This window comes from Citrus sinensis, chromosome 6 (assembly GCF_022201045.2).
Source record: "Citrus sinensis cultivar Valencia sweet orange chromosome 6, DVS_A1.0, whole genome shotgun sequence".
Taxonomy (NCBI): domain Eukaryota; kingdom Viridiplantae; phylum Streptophyta; class Magnoliopsida; order Sapindales; family Rutaceae; genus Citrus; species Citrus sinensis.
In genome coordinates, this window is record NC_068561.1 from 18,158,261 (window position 1) to 18,178,878 (window position 20,618).

General features: G+C 32.8%; 2 protein-coding genes across 6 annotated transcripts; one reads left to right on the forward strand and one right to left on the reverse strand.

The window, feature by feature from the left end:
- The first annotated feature begins 223 nt into the window (after window positions 1–223).
- LOC102615047 (histone acetyltransferase TAP1) lies at window positions 224–3,609 on the forward strand. Its single transcript, XM_006481177.4, has 8 exons — window positions 224–396; window positions 528–613; window positions 846–906; window positions 1,663–1,849; window positions 2,059–2,158; window positions 2,267–2,367; window positions 2,928–3,021; window positions 3,229–3,609. Exons 1-8 carry the CDS (start codon window positions 239–241, stop codon window positions 3,306–3,308), a joined length of 867 nt encoding a protein of 288 aa, XP_006481240.2. The 5' UTR covers window positions 224–238; the 3' UTR covers window positions 3,309–3,609.
- Window positions 3,610–9,263: 5,654 nt separating this feature from the next.
- On the reverse strand, window positions 9,264–19,213 carry LOC102623946 (uncharacterized). Of its 5 annotated transcripts, none has more exons than XM_052443653.1 (16): window positions 18,952–19,210; window positions 18,058–18,123; window positions 14,448–16,947; window positions 13,028–13,322; window positions 12,528–12,740; window positions 12,345–12,437; window positions 12,108–12,224; window positions 11,661–12,011; window positions 11,338–11,505; window positions 10,963–11,243; window positions 10,696–10,881; window positions 10,504–10,608; window positions 10,340–10,412; window positions 10,159–10,251; window positions 9,996–10,088; window positions 9,264–9,519 (listed from the first exon to the last, which is right to left on the reverse strand). In XM_052443653.1, the coding sequence occupies exons 3-15, from the start codon at window positions 16,922–16,924 to the stop codon at window positions 10,005–10,007; spliced, it is 4,536 nt and encodes a 1,511-aa protein (XP_052299613.1). In that variant the 5' UTR covers window positions 16,925–16,947; window positions 18,058–18,123; window positions 18,952–19,210; the 3' UTR covers window positions 9,264–9,519; window positions 9,996–10,004. The 5 variants fall into 5 exon arrangements, with proteins under 5 accessions (XP_052299613.1, XP_052299617.1, XP_052299618.1 ...); XM_052443657.1 differs by having other exon boundaries at window positions 14,448–15,679; window positions 18,952–19,199; XM_052443658.1 differs by having other exon boundaries at window positions 14,448–14,738; window positions 18,952–19,189.
- Between the last annotated feature and the right edge of the window lie 1,405 nt (window positions 19,214–20,618).

The window sequence follows — 20,618 nt, forward strand, 5'->3', positions numbered from 1 at the left end:
GCTCTTATGGAGGCTCAAACCCTTACACTCAACATTATAAGTGCAAGGCTCTCCCATTGGACCAAAGGCCCATTGGTGACATGACAAAAATATTTGATTGAAGCTTTTCAATTTTTTTTTTCTTTTGTTTAATTTTGTTTATAACTTAATTAAAATGAAAACTTTGATCTTCTCACTTTAAGGGTGCCACTTGGCGATATTCAAATTGAGGGGTTTATGAGAGAAATGAAAAAAAACAATGAGGACAAGAGTGAAAATACGAAAAAAGGGGCGCAAGTGGCAAGTTGATGTTTGGCACCAGCACCAGAGGACTGAAAGGGGAGAGTGCCTGCATCTTCTACTACAACCAGAAGATAAAAAAATGTTAAGCTATAATGCTGTGGCTTCTCCTTCCCGGTGAGACTGAGACCCTCTTTATCCTTTTTTCACTTCACTTTCCTTTTTACTTCTCATGAATCTCAATTTTATTTATTTATTTAGTTTTAGCTGTTTTTGGTTTGATTATGACTTTGATTCTTGTTTTGCAGATGCCCAATTGTTTCATTTGGTTGCCAGTGTCAATCATCTAATCAGTTATTGTTTTCCAGCAATCCCAATTATGGGCTTTCCAAAGGTATGCACGCTATCTCTTCTTTCTAATTTCGGGTTCAATATTTTTTTTTCCTATTCATAGATGCTTACTGAGCAGCTAATGTTGTTCAAAAATGGAAATTTTAGTCAGTTAGTTTTATTAATGTTCTTCAAAAATCGCAACTTTTGCACTTTTTTCTGAATTTGGGATACAATGATTTTGAGTTTGGACTGACTGTCTGTCTTTGTTTGTTTGATTATATTTTTTATTCCAGCAAGCAGGAAGCTAAAGGTTTCCCGATTCAAGGCTAGGTTTTGGGAATCCATCAGATCAGGGTAACGTGATATGTGTATTCTTTTTCAACTCTACATGGACACGGATGCACAAGTGCACCTGCCCTCTCGTGCATGCTAACAAATGCTCCTTCTTGTTGATATAAATGTAAACACAACTCAATGTCCAAGTTTGGAAGTTTTTTTATCTAGTTGTCAAGTTAACATCTTTCCTCCAGTTGGGCAAGAGTGTTATTGTATTTTGCAAAAAAATAAAAATAAAAAAGGGAAAAAATTATATTTCAGTGAACAAATGATATTTGTTGCTTGGTATTTTCTGGTTTAGTCAGTAAAGTACGATATTTATTCTTCGTGTAAATTCCACCACACACCCAATATGGTGCTATGGTTCAATTTGTATATTTTCTTGTCTATGCTGCTCATGTTTTACACCAATTTGTTGAATTGACAATAGCATGACATAACATAATTTACAAGAATTGAGTCTGGTGGACTTCTGAGGGAGAAGTAGAATATCCAAACACATGTTTGTGGCTGGCACGATAGAGATAATCATGTAGCTTCCAGTTCAGAGATTTAGTAAGAATGCAGGTTTCCATTTGGTTATGTAATTCCTTCATTAGTTTGACGTTTCACCCCCTCCATTGATTTGGTTTCGGGGCTACAACACTGGACTGGGGTTGTTTGGGCTTTGTTTCTCAGTCAGTTATTCTTTCTAGTTCTTTCAAATGGAACGTGAATTAACTTCGCCATCTTATCATTGTCTTCATTTCTATTGTTGTTTTATTCTTATCACAGGTTCTTGAAAAACAACTCAACACAAGTCATGGAAGCACCTCCTGATCTTGAAGAAGAGGAGGAAGAACCGATGCCTGAGGAGTTTGTTCTTATTGAAAAGACTCAACCAGATGGAGTAATTGAGCAAATAATATTCTCATCAGGTGGAGATGTTGATGTATATGAGCTTCAAACCTTATGCGATAAGGTATTTATTGGCACTAGGTATCTTTTTGCGAATGCTGCATGTATATATACAGAACCTGCAAGCCAAGCTACTTTTGATTTTACGCACACATGTGCATCAAATTGTTCCCCGTGTTTGAAGTGCTTTTTAGTTCTAAATTTGAACGTAATCTTTTGATCTACTTCTGAAATCTAGATCATTAAAATGCATAATATTACATGTTTTGATAGGTAGGCTGGCCTCGGAGGCCGCTGTCAAAACTAGCTGCAGCTTTGAAAAATAGCTACTTGGTAGCCACCTTGCATTCTATAAGGAAATCACCAGGATCTGGTACTTTTTAAGAATGATAACTATTTCTCCTCAACTATAATTGGTATATTTAGCTGTAGATGCACAATTGTATCTACCACTAAATTACTTGGTGAAGCTATTTGACAGAGGGGAATGAGCAAAGGACCTTAATCGGCATGGCTCGTGCTACATCAGATCATGCTTTCAATGCTACAATATGGGATGTCCTTGTTGATCCTAGCTACCAGGTAAATTTTTTATTACATGAACATGGACTAATACATACCTAAGTGCAACACTAGGTGGGCGGACATGCTTGTGTGGGTATCTAGGTCATCTTTTCGGGCAGAACTGTGACAACAAAAGCACATTAAGATATGATGTATGAAATATTGCATATGATGGTTATGGAGAGTTGGAGAAATGTGAACTGGATAATTAATGAGAGTACTGTAATCATGATTTTGTTCTTGAATGATATATAGCAGGTTTTTGGCCTGGGCGGGAACAAGGATCTGGCCCAATAATTTGATGGGAAACTGCAAATATGAGATAACACAGAATTGATTCTAATATAATGGCTCTTGAATCTCCTTGAAAGCATTACAAGAAATGTTTCAATTTGGGGGTGATTTGACATATAAAAATATTTTTAGATGTTCTGATAAAAAATTAAGGTTACCATGGGAGTTCAGAACTTGTGTTGTTAGAATGAGAGCACCATTTGTGTGATAAATAGATAACTTATTGCTTAAGTTTTTATGTTGACTGCAGTGTATCTTTTACTAACACTGCTCTTTCCATTCAGGGCCAAGGTCTTGGTAAAGCCCTTGTGGAAAAGGTAGTCAGGGCTTTGCTCCAAAAGGATATTGGAAATATATCACTTTTCGCTGATAGTCAAGGTATAACTACCTCTAAACAAGTTTTATTTCATGACCTTTTACTCTCATTTCAAGTATCAATGTTAGTTCACTTTTATACTTATTATATGCTGTGTTTGCTGATTACTTAGAGATTGTTGCCTTGCCAGTTACAACCAGTAATCAGGTGGCAAAAGTAGTGTTCTGAATGTTGAAGTTTCAACTTATTTTATTGTATTTTCATTGCAGTTGTGGATTTCTATCGGAATTTAGGTTTTGAACCTGATCCGGAGGGCATTAAGGGCATGTTTTGGCACCCAAAGTATTAATGACCACTGGCAATGACTCTTATCTGTCAGCCGGCAAGTTTGTATGGAACAGAGGCAGCAGATGATCTGTATGTAAATCTGTACTAACAATACAATTGCAAAATATATATATTGTTTCTTTTGGATAAGAAATCAATGATATGTGAGCCATCTGCCATGAGTTTACAAGTTTACAAAATCAATAGTTGTTTCTTGCTAAGTGGATTTCTATTTCTTGTACTGTTATAATGACGTCTACTGGTACTACAGCTTGTATATATTCCTATTTATTTACGGTGGAGTCATAATCCCACTTCATCTACATTATCAACTTGGATTTATGCTTGCATAAGATAGTTTTAAATTAATTGTTGCTCTGTTCAATTTTATTATTGTAAGGTTGATGGTAAATAAAATGATAGTCTCTTGTTTTTAACTTTCAAGAATGACATGTACTTGGTGAAGGTAGGTTGTCGGTTAATTTGACTAATACAAATGCTGACAGATGAAACTTTGTTTAGTATCAATGCTCGTTAAACTAGTTGAATATAACACCAAAAATAAAAAAAGTTGACTTCTTAGATTTAGTGGGGTTATTTTTAATTGTGCTTAGCAATGCATTGAAATGTGCTTTCATGATTTAAATTTCATGTACAGCCTTTCTGCACGTCATGTTAGATTTTTAGTCAGATATTTAATTTCAATGGCATCGATGGAGGAAATGGAAGTTGATCAGGGAAATATTTTGCTTTTGTCATGTTCAAAATGATGCATGATTTTATTCAAAGATTAGATGTAATGGAAATATTTTGCTTTGTCATGTTCAAAATGATGCATGATTTTATTCAAAGATTAGATGTAATAGACAGTAACATGATCTTCCTCATCGTGATTTATTAGAGTTTCAATTAAAGGGGAGCCACAATATGTCATTGAGTGTCAGCTTTTGACCAAGAGTGATGATAAATGATGCTCCATGCCGGCAAAGTGTTGTATTATGAAGACTGTCCAAGAAGTGGGCATATATTTTTTGATCTGATTTATGTCATTTGCTTGCCTCTACTGGACTCAACTGATTAGTTAATTGGTAATTGAAGTATGAAAACATTAGAATCATTCGGCCATATCGACATCAACATTTCGGTAAGTATTTTTGGAGTCACTAATGTTGCCGAACTCATTCAATTCCAATTCCAAGCACCCAATGGATAAGTTCTTCTGATTTTTTCTGAGAGGTTTCTGGGTAACTGAAATTATCACTAACATGTGTGCTGAATGACCTTTTTTCCCAGCTATGATTAAGTGAAAGATAAGAATTTGGTATTATGAAGACTTCCAACAAAACTGGAAAAAGTGCATCTGCACGCATTAAAATATGGACTTGAGGAGGAAAGAAAAATTCTTTTTTCTCTCAATGTAATAGCCAACCACCATTACTTACCGGCTAAACTTCAACGGACCTTATCAATCACTGCGTGTGTAATTACATAGCCATCACAGCCAGAATTTTAAACCACCAAACCTTTAGATCTGCTGTTCAACTCTTTCTTTACTGGCCACCATGAACTAACAGCACCTTACCCCCACTGCCGCTGCTGCCACCAGCCACCATTGTATCAGCTTCTTTTATTGTGCTTCTTGTTATGCTGTGTTGTGTTGTGTTAGTCTCGTGTTTTAGTCGTGTTTTTTGGCATGATTCTATACTGCTTCTACGGTGGTTCTAGTGGTCTGCATAGATGTTGTCCTTTCAGTGTCTGGGTTAGGATCATGTCAGTGTTATGATTAGAAGGGTATGCCTATATTAAAGCTGTTGAGAGCTTTAATAGTGGTGCATCGAGAGGTTCCAATGACCTGGGGCGAGATTCTGATGACCTTGGGATAGGGTTCATTGATATTGAGACTTTTTGGTGAATCGTAGGGGTGGTTTTGTTGTAGTTTTGTGATTTTATTATTATTTGTTTGTGTTTTGTGGTTAGAATTGTGTTGTATTGTGTTATATATACCAGATAATATGAATTTTTTTTTTCTTTTGATTGGAAAGCAGTTTCTTCTATAGTAGTGAAAGTGTGTTCCTTTAGTGCTTTGTTGGATCTTAATGTGTGAAATCATTTACTCTCCTTTCATCTGGTAGAAATTTGTAGTAGTGTTTGAAGTTATGAATTATTTATAGACATTGTCGTAACTTCAACTTGAGTCTTAGGTATTGTCTTATAATTGTACTTAAACTTGATGTAATCTTATATTTACGTCTATATGACATTGTATTTTAAGCCGTTATTGGTCTTTTAATGAAACGCATACTTTTCTCTAAAAAATAATAATAATAATAAAAAAAAAAGAAAAAAAAATGAAAGAGATGTTTTAACTGACATTTGAATCTGGTCGTTTTGGTTAAAACTAAAATAAATTTAAAATGATAAACTATTGAACATCTTAAAATGAATGTTAGCTATTACATTGTTGGCGATGCTGTTGCAGCGCTTCGGTCCCTAAGTTTTAACAAAATTTACTAAGAAAATTTGTAATTTTTTCTATGTAGATTTTTGCCATTGGGCTCTGTTATACAATTTATTGAAAATCGATAGTCAGACCGTTATATTGAAATCAACTTGTCCATAGACTTGATTTGCTTTTAAAAACTTCACCAATAAATAGTTAAATTATTGTTCAATTTATGAAATTTCATTAAGTGGTACGTGAAATTCGAGTCGAACTTCGCTCACATGAATAAAAATGATTTTTGATTCTCATCGGAATATATATACACTTTTAAGAAGTCAATGGGCAAAGCTTGTATGAAATTTAACGACATGGCTCCTCATGAAATAAAAATATAAACCATAGTTGTTTCTTGCAATATTAGTACAATTCAGTGATTCAAATGTTATTAACTATATGCGATCAAAGAAGTTAAGCTTTGGCGCCACGCTCGAAGGACGAAGTCCGAGGCCAAGCTAGCATTCAGTTACCTCCAACTTGGACAGAGCCGCTTACCAAATCCTTTTACTGAGTTAAAACTTAATTAATACCCTGTCCCAATCCTCCTTCCATTCAGAGCTCTACATTATATTCCATGCAAAAAAATTGGCTTTATTAGTCATCAAGCTTCTGTAAGCTTTTCTTGTAGCAACAATCACGATGGTCTAAATGCCCAATTGGGTTAAAGAAAGAAACATTCTTGTGGTATTTTAAGCACTTTCCACTGGAGGGCCTCAAAAGGTTTCTGAATCTTCTTTCGGGTTTGTGCTGAATTTGCGTTACATAGATGGCACGGCGGGGAGTTTATCTCATTAGGATAACTCCAGTCGCCTCATAGTCTTGTTGCTTTTTCCTAGTTGTTTCTGGACAGAATCGTACTCACCCAGTAGAAGGTTGATTTCACTTTCATTTTGTACTTGAAAATACATACACCGCAAGCTAAAATTTTCCTGTCGAATCTTTCTTATTAAATTCTCGATCATCTTGTAAAGTTGTTTGTTATGCGTCACTGTTGATGCTTTGAAGTCAATCCACTGCAAACTTAAAAGATATCGGGAAAACTATCAATAATTGTAAAAAGACCGATCCATGTAAATCAAATTGGACCGTGGAAATCTGCACCCTTGGATCCAAATGATGGCTATTACCATGTCCAAGAATTGTAAGTTCATCAGATATTTTTAGTAGTCTTGACTTAATTAGCACATGAAGTTGCTATGTGAGTTTATAGTAAATCACAAACAGGTTGCTGAGATATGAGAGAAGTTTTACTGTTATATTTTGAATGTTTTGAAATGAACTAAGATTGGTTTGTGCATTTTATCAAAAGTGATTTGTTTTGGCTTATATATTTTTAGGTTTCTATACGATTAACGCGGTTGCTAAATATGGAACTTTCGGGAAAGTTATCTCCTGAACTTGGGAAACTATCTCTTATGGCTATACTGTGAGTCCGTCATGTAAAAAACAAATTGCTATGCATTGAATCTTCAACCATTCCAATCTATCATTTACTTTTTTCTCCTTGGTGTATTCTTTTGCCAGGGACTTCATGTGGAGCAATATAAATGGTAACGTACCGAAGGACGTAGGAATCTGCTTCGTTTAAATCTCCGGTAAGTTAGAATGTCAAGGTTTCGACTTGGTATCATATTGCTTCAAGTGCTTAACACACAATGAATCTTCTCTTGCAGGCTATTGAGTGGAGACCAGTTATCAGAGTCTTTACCTGACGAGCTTGGTAATTGCTCTAACTTAGAAATACTAAACCTGGACGATAATAATAATATATGAGGACCACTGCCCAAAACATGTGCAAAATTGACCAAAGCCATGCACTTGCTAGTTAGTCAAATGTTTTGAAATTAACCAGTACTTTGATGCTATTCTTGGAGCTTGTGTTCATAGATTTTGTTAAGTGCAGTCTTATGAACAACAATTCAATCAGTGGTCAAGTACCAACCGAGCTTTCAGAATTACCTAAACTTCTACATTTTCGAGTTCAATAAAAATTTACTTGTATTTTTTTTTTTTTGGAAATCCATATAAAATGAGTTCAAATCTTATGAAGTAAAATTTATTCAATAAGCCCTTCTAATTTACAGAAAAATAAGATTCTTCTTGTTAATCGTTTTTAAAGTATATATTTTATTAAGAGATATCTATGCTGTCTAGAAACTATCTAGTGTGATTATTGTATCATGGATTAACTAACAATAAACATAACTTAAAACACATCCTAAATCATGCCTAAAGGTATGTAATATTCTAAATCGTAATAGAATACACTATAGGAAAACTAGTTGGGCATATGATGAGTAAGACTTATCAACCATTAAGACTCTCTCCTAAGCAAGAGTCTAAATACTAGGGTACGAGCAAAGAGTAATGAGCAGTTGAGAGAATAGAAAAATGCCACTGTAAATTTAGAGTTATGGAAGAGGGAACAAAAAGTATGAATTTATAGGGAACCATAGGAAACCCTATTAACTTTGGAAAGAATAGATATTTTCCATAATTATCCTATGAATTTTAATTAGGGATATAAGAGAAGAAAGTTTCTACATTAAACCATTCTTCTCCTCTCATAATTCTTTTTTCTTTTAACAAAAAATTCGGGTATTACAATTATAGCCTTTTTTTTATGCCTTCATCAATTTCTTTGATATTCTCCCATATTTTGCAAATCAGACTATTGTGCATCATTTTAGGAAATTTGAATGAGATTAAGGCAGTAGCATACGATTAATTACAGAAGTTGATGAATCCTTCGAGCGTTTGCAAGCATTGATTTTCCGTTACTTCTGTCATTTTGATGGTGACTATCTTTCATTGGAAATGCTCCAAGTCTTTACTTTCACATCTAAGTCCATGCAGCAAATGTAGTTGACTAATCAGTTGGAAATGTACAATTGGTTCTTTTATGTTAATTTTTTTCATTTTTGATTGGAAACATCCACTACTACAAAACTGATCATTTCTGATAGAATTATTCTATCACAAATAATGTTACTGACATAATTATTTTTTGTCACAAAAGCCACAGTAAGAATGTTGTGACAGAATATTTATTGTTTTGTGACAGAAAATAACTGTCAAGAAACAATGTTAAAAATATACTTTCACACATGGCAACGTATATGCACAGTATTTTGTTGATGTGGCATCTTATTTGGCAATTGAGTTGGCATATATGGCCCCACAATTGGCTGACATGTTAATTATAATTTTTTTTAATATAATTGATGTGGAATCTGACATATTTGTACATGTGGAATAATTTGCAAACGTGGCATATGATGTGGCTACTAACATTATGGTAACGTGGCAATCATTTCTGTCACAAGTGGATGATAGATTTTTGTCACGGTGGAAATATATTCTATCACATGTGCATGCATGATAGATATTTTTCAATTTCAATTATCCTTTTTTTACTATTCCTAAATAATAAAATTCTAAAATAAATCCATTACAATTAAAAAAAATACAAATTGGTTCAGTAAATCACATAATAAATTTTTATAAAGTATAATCCAACATACATATATTTATATCTAGTATTCCAAAATATAAAGTAGAAGATAAATTCAATCCAGGTAATAAACATATACATTGATCAGTTAACTAAGAGATAACTACCAAAAATATACAGCTTAAAATATCGAAATTGACCCCAAAAAGAAACATCAATGTATGTTAATCGCCTGATCACCAGTAGCATATATAAGCAATGAACAACAGCAACAAGCTCCTGCATACATAGAAATAAAAGAAAATGCATCAATGTAATGAAATTTTGAAATGCTGCTTAGTTACAAATACATAAATGTACATTAATCTTCAAATGGACCAAATTTTATTCACAGTATGCTTACAAATTGTCCCCCCCCCCCCCCCCCCCCCCCCAAAAAAAAGCATACACAACATCAACCAACAATAAAACGTACACAAGCATTAGCCAACAAAAATATGTAAACAGAAACCTAAAAAAGCCTAAGCACTTAGAATGCTTACAAATATTAAAAAACATTAGTTAACAACAAAGTCAAACTATTCTATTGCCTATAAACTATAATATTCTAATTAATACAAATATACTTAAAGAAAAATGGAAATGAGGGAATAATTACTTATGAAAACTAAAGTGAATATCTGATACCTAATACTCTCTTTTGTATATTCGTAGTATGAAAAAGCCAACTTTCAACGGATATTTATATCACATACCTGACATAATCACAACTTTTCCAAGACAAAGGATGCCCACTCCTTACGGATTTCATCAATCTCTTCTTCATTATAAGTTTTCTTTCCAAAGAACTATAAACAAATTCAAATAAATTAGCTATTATATAAATATAGTACTACATCATAAAAAATGCATACTTACATCTTCTTTTAGAACACTGTTATCAGCAATGATATCTTGCATATAGGACATGACATAAAACCCGCATTCGACATTGCCGGGTTGTCTCGGTGCCTAAAAAATTATTCAATTAACTGTATGTTAAGAATATTTATCATTTGAACTCAAATGTGCATGATAATTAATAATTAATTACTTTTACCTTCACTGTAGCCCAATTAACTTTAACTTTATTACTTGAAGCTGATTCTTTAACATTAAGTCTTGCCATGGCACTGCAGAATGTATGATTATCCATGGTAGAAATTGTCAAAACATACCTTTAATGTCATAAACATATGTGGAAACATATAAAATTTCACTTACTTATTCAAAAGAAGCCTTAGATCCATATGCATTGGTTGTCGCATTGGATCCAAATAGTATATTGTATTAGAATCCATGTCAATAACAATAAGGACCCAATGAAATCTACAACAAATCAAACTTTAATTTTAGTAAAGGATTTTCTTAAAAAAGTAATGTGATTAAATAAAATAATAAGGCTCAAGTACTTACTTAGGATTATAAGGCATGAAGCATAACTGTCCAGATTGAATTCCTTCCAATTGGGATACAATGATTTTCGTTCTATCAATTCGAGATTTATTGGTATTTGCTCGACCAGAAAGCGAGACAGCAGCTGGATTTATGAATTTATACTTCATCGTCATCCCAATCTTCTTTAGTTCCTCATATAACTTCCTGTACAAACGAAAATTTAATAAGTTATACAATAATTAATAATTAAAACATAAGCTCGCAAGAAATCTCAATCTTCTTTACATTGTCCATATCATGAGACAATTCACTGTCAACTCCTCGAAGTATGCCAACACACTACAATCCTCTATCGTTATGTATGTGTTGATATCACATTGTCCATAAATCAAATCCTCAAAATATACTTTCTTTCCTTGAAACCTAAGAAGCTCTTGTGCCATGGTAAGAAACCGTTCAATTTCTTCGCATCTTTTCATTTTCAGAATTCTAGAATGCTCTTCTGCCTGAGAAAGAATGTGTTCAATATCTTCACTAATCTTCATCCGTATAATGGTTTCATCACCCTAAGTCAAGAAATGTAAATTTATGTTAATTTTCATTCATAAATTAAAAGAAAAATGGCTAGCTAATTTAAATTATCTAACGTATTCTAATTACATGGCATAAGATTTTATAATCTGGGGAGGCTTCTTCAATGCCAACAGGCGGCATGGCTTTATGACTGTCACTTTCTTCTTCCACATTGATCGCTCTTTTTTTGCTTTCCTCATTTTCAATGACATTGTAAGCTCTTTTTTTAAGCTGTTTTTCATTCAAATCATCTTCCTATCTCATAAAATTAAAAAATGATCAGCATAAAACAAATTATCTATATAATAAACCATGAAGAAATTCAAAATTGGTTTAACTTACATCTAAAAACACTCAGAACATCAAGCATAAAATAGAATAAGTGAAGGAGTAACATATCATATACTTACATCATCATTATCTGAGGAGACAGCATCTATATCTAATTGCTGGCCAACCTTCTTACCACTAATCTTCATATTAGAACTCACACCTTCAGAATCCTTGCCACTTACATTCAAATGTGCAGAAATATGTTTTAGTTGACTGTTAATTTCACATAATGTCTCTTGAAAAATGTTTCCTTCTGCATTTATTGAACAATTAGTTTTCACAGTATCAAAGTACATTGAAGCAGTAATAAACTTCCCTAAGCCTTGCATATGGCCAGTAACAGGAGGTTTGCCTAATGCTTTAGCAAGAATATCATCCCTTCCCTCAACTTTCATTACTCCTTTCTTTACTTCCCTAGCCAAATTATCCTAAAACCGAAACCAAATATTAATGAATCCAACATAATTTCCAAATTTTCCCTCAAAAAATAGTATAAATTCATGAACAACATCAATAATTCTTACAATCTTATTAACAATGGGTAATGCTTCAGATTTAAACTCTCCAGACTTGCTTTTGCGTCCCTCTTTCCATAAAATGCTTCTATCAATTTGTAATTCAGATAGGCCTGTCTCTTTCATCTATTTAGAAAAGTATCAAGAATTAATTACATGAAATAAAAAGAAGGTTAATAATTAATTTAATTATTAATTGAAACTTCACAATTGAGACAATTAATTTTGAAATAAGTTATCACTTACAATTTTCTTAACTACCCTCTTATAACCACCAGAACCCAAGCTATGATTATACTGGTTCTGCTTTCGAGCATCTTGTGCTCTTCTCCGTTGCTCCTATACATTGAAATGATTGTAAAACATAGACATTACATATAGACTATAGCAAAGATACAATGATAAGAGTGGCATAACCTGTATCAATACCTCAAAATTATGTGATAGTTTTTGATCCACAAACTCTTTCCAATGATGATCTTTGATATACTGATAGTTCAATGGCGGTTTCTGTAATTCTCTACGATTATGCTTGTTCGGGACAATATAAGTGACATACAAGTTGTGACGAAACTGTCTATGTGCTGTTCCCATTTGCATGATAACTTGTTTTTTGGAGCATACATCCACTTTAAATAGTTTCTACAATTAAACATGCTGAAAAAATGAATAACTGAAAACAACATGTGAAACTCTTTATATTTTTAAATGATAGGAATAAAATTGTAAATAATCAAACCATAAGTTGTTATCATTTTCAAAAAGCATTGTATCAACCAAAATCAATATCACAATCTGAAAATTCATGCTTCATATAGAACTATACAGAGGTTTACACACATCAAGTAAACTATTATCCTTTTATTGACCTAAAGAATTAACTACAAAACTGATTCTCCTTTAAGTTTTTTAAATACTTGAAACATTACCTGGATGTATTTCCATAACTCTTCTTTGTAAATTTGAGGAACTTTACGCCAATCATTGTACACGATAGGTATCACTTGACGTGCCAACATACCAATAGTTTGGTCCATGTCAATGGCCTCAGCTCCACAAGGAATTCCTCTTTCATTATATTCAACCACGATCTGACCACTATTTGATTGTCTTTTAAATACACTAGCTTTTTTAGTGATTCCTCTTGAAGGTCGACCATTAAGATCCAATGGATCACTATCATTATTTTCACCACCATAAGCATTGTTTTCTGATTCACACATTCTGTTAGAAAAGAAACATAAAAATCATTAGTATTGGTCAAGCTTAACAGAAAATTTTAACTACAAAATAAAAAATAAACATTAATCATAGATAATGAATGTATTAACAACCACTGAAAAAATTTAATAAAAATAAAACTAACAATATTAATTACTGCTAAAAAAACACTTACTATAATGTGAATTTAATATGCCATATTCTGTTGATTGTTAATTATCAACTCTAACACTTGGCCAGCCTGGACGATGATAGATTTTAACATCATCATCTTCCTTATCAAACGAATTAACTGTTGGTGCTTCATTTAAAAAGGGAGGATGTTCAATGATGTTGTCTCCCTCAACTTTATTTGCCATAGATTCATTGACCTTTTGGGCCATAGCACACACAACTGAAAGACGTTCATCACGTTGATCAGGAACATAAAATACTTGTTTTGCTTGAGAAGCTAAGATAAACAAATCATTTTTGTGACCTATCCGATCAAGTTCAACAGAGGTGAAACCAAGATCATCAACATGAACACCGTTGCCACTGTCAACCCAATCAACCATAAACACCAACACCTTGAACATAGTATAATCAATATCCCATATCTCATTGATAACCCCATAATATGTCATGTCACTAACTACAGGATTTTTGTCTTTAGCACTTGCAATTTGCATTGTGTTTGCCACAATAGTTACACCACTATTTTGAGTCACTCGATTCGTATCTCGATCTCGTGCTAGAAAATAAAACCCATTTATGAGATACCCTGGATATTTAATCACATTTGGGCGAGGTCCTTGTGATAACCACCACAATGAATTTGAAACTAATTCATCATTTAATTGTGCGTTTGACACCTACATGTATTAGATTTATTAGTATTGTATTACTAAAAGGGTAAAGATTTTCCTTATTTAAAAGAACTTGGACAGCAACAAACCTTCTCATCCAACCAGTAAGTAAAGGTGCGATGGTGCTGGTCTTGTAACCATTTTGTATTTTTTGATTTACGAGGATATTGTTTCTTTAACCACCTCATGTGTTCACTAAAAAAAAGTAACATGGACATGAATCTTTATAAATTATAAGTTTTAAATGACAAAGCATATCAAAAAGTTAAAAGATTCTTACTCAATATAAGGTTGAACCTCTGCTGTGTTTTGTAACACATAACGATGTGCTTGCTCCAACAGTTCATGACGAACTTCTACCATTACTCCACTTGTTAAAGGCTTTTCAATTAATATCATGTCTTTTTGTCCAGGGGGATTTCCAATTGCATTTAAAACTGATAGGAAATCAGCACAAAATTCCATTGCTTCTTCAACCATGTAACACTGAGCTATGCATCCTTCAGGACGGTTGCGATTACGGACATAACCTTTCAAAGGTTTCATTTCCCTTTCAAATGGGTACATCCACCTAAGACACACCGGACCACAAAGCCTAACTTCTTCTACTAGGTGAACAGTCAAATGAATCATGATGTCGAAAAAGCAAGGCATAAAGGTTTTTTCCAACACACACAGAGTTTCAACGATGTCAAGTTGTAATTGATCAAGCTTATTTGGGTCAACGACATTAGTGCACAAAGAATTGAAGAAAAAGCAAAGTCTTATGATGGCACATCTAACATGTTCTGGTAAAATTGACCTTATTGCTAAGGGTAAGATTTGTTGCATTAGGACATGACAATCATGAGATTTTAATCCATGAAGCTTCAAATCTGACATAGATACAAGATTTTTCAAGTTTGAACAATATCCTTCAGCGACTTTGATATCTACTAAGGTTTGACAAAACTTCATTTTCTCCTCTCTGCTTAATGTGAAACAAGCTGGTGGTAAAACTGTACTACTTCCCTCATTTTTTGGAGTTAACTCAGGCCTAATCTTTAACTCTACAAGATCTAATCTTGCTTTAAGACCATCTTTAGTCTTACCCGGAATATTTAATAGAGTGCCATAAATGCTCTCACATACATTTTTTTCAATATGCATCACATCTAATTGATGTCGAACAAGTAAATGTTTCCAATACACAAGCTCAAAAAAAATTGATTTCTTTTTATAACACACCTTCACATCACCTTTTACACTACTTACCCCCTTTTTTCGTTTCATTTTTTTCTTGTTCTTCCCATATGTGCAGTTAATGCCATCAACCATCTTTAAAATTTGCTCACCAGTCAATGGTTTAGGAGGGAACTCAGTCTCTACCTTATTGTTAAATACTCTTGTTTTGTCTCTAAAAGAATGACCACGTGGAAGAAATCGTCGGTGGCCCATATATACCATTTTATTACTATGCGACAGCCACTGTGCAGCAGTTCCTTCCTTGCAAATTGGACAAGCATAGTATCCCTTTGTAACACAACCAGATAAATTACCATATGCAGGGAAGTCGCTTATAGTCCACATTAACATGGCACGTAAAATGAAAGACTCTTGCTTACTCGCATCATAGGCTTCAATGCCCACATCCCATAAAATTTTCAAATCATCAATCAATGGTGCTAAGTAAACATCAATATCATTTCCGGGTTGTCGCGGCCCAGAGATCAACAAAGACAACATCAAGAACTTTCTTTTCATGCACAACCAAGGTGGAAGGTTATAATTAACAAGTATAACTGGCCAGCAACTATACTGGCTACTGAGGGTACCAAAAGGATTGATCCCATCAGAACAAAGAGCAAACCTAACATTTCTAATCTCAGAGGCAAAATCAGGCCATAATTTGTCAACTAATTTCCATGAAGGAGAGTCAGCAGGATGACGAAGCATACCATCATTTTCTCTACCATGTGCATGCCAAGTTAAGTCTTTTGCAGTTTCAGGAGATTGAAACAAGCGTCTCAACCTAGGAACGATAGGAAAATACCACAGGACTTTTGCAGGAACCTTCAGTTTTTTTTTATCTATGTGCTTACTTTGATTCTTCCATCTTGATTGCCCACAAGAAGGGCATTCAACAAGATTCTCGTAGTTCTTTCGATAGAGAATACAATCATTAGGACATGCATGTATTTTCTCATACTGCACACCCAATACACTCATTGTTTTTTTAGCCTCATAAATTGATAAAGGTAATAGATTATCTTCTGGAAAAATATCTTGAAGACAAATGAGCAATTCTGAAAAACTTTTATCTGACCACCCATATCTCCCTTTTACATTGTATAATTTCAACAAACCAGATAACTTTGTATATTTACTACAACCAGGATATAAAGGCTTCTCAGCATCTTCTAATAAATCCCTCAATGACTCAACATCATTATCACAATATCTAAATGCATCATGCACCATTTCAACAGTGGCAGCAAAGTCATTGTTGGTATTTTGGTCATTATAGTGGTCTTCGCATGAGAATGTTGTCTTCTCTCCATGCCAAGACCAATCTTTGTAACTTCCATCAATACCATTCACAAATAGATGATCTACTACCTCTCGAGGTGTTCGATATATCATGTTCACACATTTTTCACATGGACACCTTATAAAGTTAGGGTTATCAGAATTTTTAATGGCATACTTAATAAAGCTGGCAACCCCTTTTTCATAAGCAATGGACTGCCTATTGGATGACATCCATGATTTATCCATTGTATGAAGTAGAAAATATCTCCCTGAAAAGACATGATATATTTAATTATTTAATTAATTTAATGAGTATTAATTATATAATAGGAGTAGAAAGATAAAAAAAAATTTAAGTAATAGTAATAATAGTGGGTGCCATTTATTTGGAATGTAAACTTTCTTATATTAAAAACAAGAGATCTAAGGCTTGACTCACATAGGTGGGAAGAAATTAATTGGATTGCCATTATGTTAAATAAAATAAAAGATAATAGTATTATTAAGTAGTACTTCCTTACTATTCCTATATTAGTCATTAATCATTATTTTTCCGAATAAATCATGAAACAACAATTTGGATATTTGAATATAAGAAATAATTGTTTAAAAACATAGTTTATGTAATAGGTGCTTGTAGCTTTTACCAATAAAACATATTCTTTTATGAATTAGCTCTGTCACTTTAATATTTTGATACTTTGGACCAATTTTTACTATATTCTCTTTTGATTTTGAACATATTTTTTATATGAACAATTTTTATGACACTGTTTTCCTTATCTTTTACTACTTTTACTATTAATTTCAGTCAAAAAAACTTTTGCTCTGTACTTGTGTACATTTTATTTTTCCAACTTTTTTTAAGGAATGAAGAAGGTGGCTATAATTTGTCATGCAAAGTGTTAAGAATAAGGATGTTAATTAGTTGTACATCTTTAATAGTTACTTGATTTTCTAATAAATCCAAAACATATGAACTATCAACTACAAAGTATGAATTATTACTTGAAACCATCTGCAAAAGCTCTACTTTTTACTAACAGCACATAAATAAATTATTCATCATTGTTGTATTAGTAAAGGTGTCATCTAGCACATGCTATATTCCAAACACAAAGACAAAACTATAATTAACATACTTTGCACTAAAAGCACATAAATAAATTATTCATCAGTGTTGTATTAGTAAAGGGGTCATGTAGCACATGCTATATTCCAAACACAAAGGCAAAATTATAATTAACACATAAACATATAATATTATTAAAAATCAACATTAAATAATCCAAATAAAAGGAAATAACTCAATGCAAGAGAAAATTTTCTAAATCAAATCAACTCAATTCACACAAAATAACTTATAATGAAGAAATTACCTTTTTGAAAACTAGAAGCACCGTAAAACTCCACAACTCTACAAAGCAGCAGTAACCAAGACAAGCCTGAAGCCAAGAACAAAATCTCATAATATGAAACAAAACAAATATTTAACTCCAGAGAGCTTAAATTTAATTGTCATTGCAAGGGAATTTTAGAAAATACAAAAAGCTATATGTGCCAAGATCAAAAAAAGTAAATTACCTTAAAATGTAGCAAACAAACTTTAGAAAATAATTCCTCTCATTTTATTTACTCTACTACTACTACCGTCATCTGTAATGAATCATCATTTCTTTTAATTTATGCATCTATTGAATTCTCATTTTTCTTGTAATTGCAATACAAATAAATTAGAATATCAAATAATATTTTTTTCTAAGTGTACTTTCTTATGGTTGTGAAAGAAAAAGGGACCACAATTTCATTAGCCAACAAAAAGTCGAACACAAAGATTGGAACCACATCAGTTATGAAATAAGCCAAAAAAGAAAACTAACACTTGTATTCTGAAATAAAAAACCCAATTCAATATAAGTGGAGCTTCAAGGGACCACTATCATTATACAAAACTACTGAAATTTTACCATAGTTTATAAATACAAAAGCACAAATCTGTAGTCTTTTGTCTATTAAAAACCTCAAAATGTGCAAATTTTCAAATACCCAAGAATCAAAAGGGACCACACTCTCATTTTTAATTCAATGTGTTCCCCACAAATGTTTCCCTTAGCAACGAAGCCAAACAATTTTGCATAAAGAGACAAAAAGCTTTGAAAACCCTAGGTCCCAAAATCATTGGCACCACTAAATTTAGGCATAATCAGCACAAACGTGAAAAAAAAAAAAGCGAGAGAGATAGAGCGAGAACTAAAAAGTGATTCTGCTTTTACCTAAAATTGTAGGATAAACTTTAAAAGCTGCAGTAGGTCACGCCAATCATCCTTCGAACCATGAATTTTCTTTAACCAAAATAGAAGCTTTCGAAACCGGTCCCAAATTCCGTCTTTAAGTGCAGAGAATTGATTTTGTTTCTGCAAATACTAGAATTCCGAATTGGAGCATGAAGTATATTCTTTTTTTTTTTTTACTGAGAGTGAAGGTTGCCGAGTATAGAGAATGAGAGGAGAAAAAATTTTCTAAGTCAAAATAGTTACAGCCTTTCCCTTGTTATTTAGTAAAACGACGTAGTTTACTCTATATAAAACTACACAGTTTTAATTCAGGAGAATCTTTTAATAATAATTTGTGAAAAAGGCTAAAGAAATACGCGCCTAAAATTTAGGCGCCATTATATATCACAAAAAAAAATTTTAATAGAATATTAATTTTTTATTTGCATACGTGGCAAAATAAGTTCTATATAGTTAATTTATTTGACAGAATTTTGTCAAGTCTTACTAAAAATTTAAAAATTGATGTTCTTATTTAGTGCTGATGTGGAATAAAATATAAAAAAATAAATAAATTCATTTTTTATTCATGTCGACGTGGCATGAAGATTTAATTCCATGACAAAAATTATGTCAGGAAGCACTTTGATTATCATTCTGTGATAGAGTTCTGTCACTAATTTTTGTTAAAATAATCAAAATTTTCAAACCTCAAGCTTGTGCCTGGTTCTATCTGTCAAAAAATCTAATCCACATATATCTGTCACAAGACTTTGTCAATTCCAAACTTCTAATAACAAAATTCTGTCACAAAAACCTCATTTTGTAGTAGTGATCATATTTCCTTGTGAAATGTCCGTGAATGCTTCTTGCAAAGAAATGTTTTTGATGAAGTCTAATCACTGGATGTATAGGCTTTTGTCAAAGTCATGCCAAACCATTAACATTTTCAACACGGCCTGCCATTTTTGGTGGTGCCGAAATGCTTGAAGAAGAAAAAGAAATGGAAAGAAAACCACCCAAATTGAAGTCCAAGGAGATGCCGCCCAAGGAAAGAAAAAGGAAAGTTTGTCAAGAAAAATCAAAAGTGGTTAAAAATAATAATAATATTTTAATAGTCAAATTTTGGTTATAAAAAGGGAGCTCTCCATTTCGTTTTTGCATTCAATTTTTGTGACAAAGAAAAGAGAGAGCTTAAGTGATTTTTAAGAACTTAAAATTATAAAGTTCTTGTGAATCTAGTGAGTGAGAGATTGAGTGTATTGTAGTTCTAGGTAGTGAGCAAAATATTAAAATACTTGTATTCCTAATATCACTAGTGAAATATTTTTCTTCTGTCTTCGCCCGTGGACGTAGGCTAAAAGCCGAACCACATAATTTTCTGGTGTTTTCTTTTGTGCTTGTTCTTTATTTTCTTCCAATTTCATTTTAGTTGTGGCTCTGCTTCACCAACTAATTTTCCAACAATGGTATCAAAGCTACTGGCTGTATTTTTTGGAGTCGGGATACTATTCACGTATACAGTACTGTTCACATATACGGTACTATTCACGTATACGGTTACTGTTCACATGAAATAATGTGAGTCGATCCTAGCAAAGTTAATTTGTGGTGAAAAACGATGGCGGCAAAATACGAAATTGAGAAGTTCGACCGAAATAATTTTT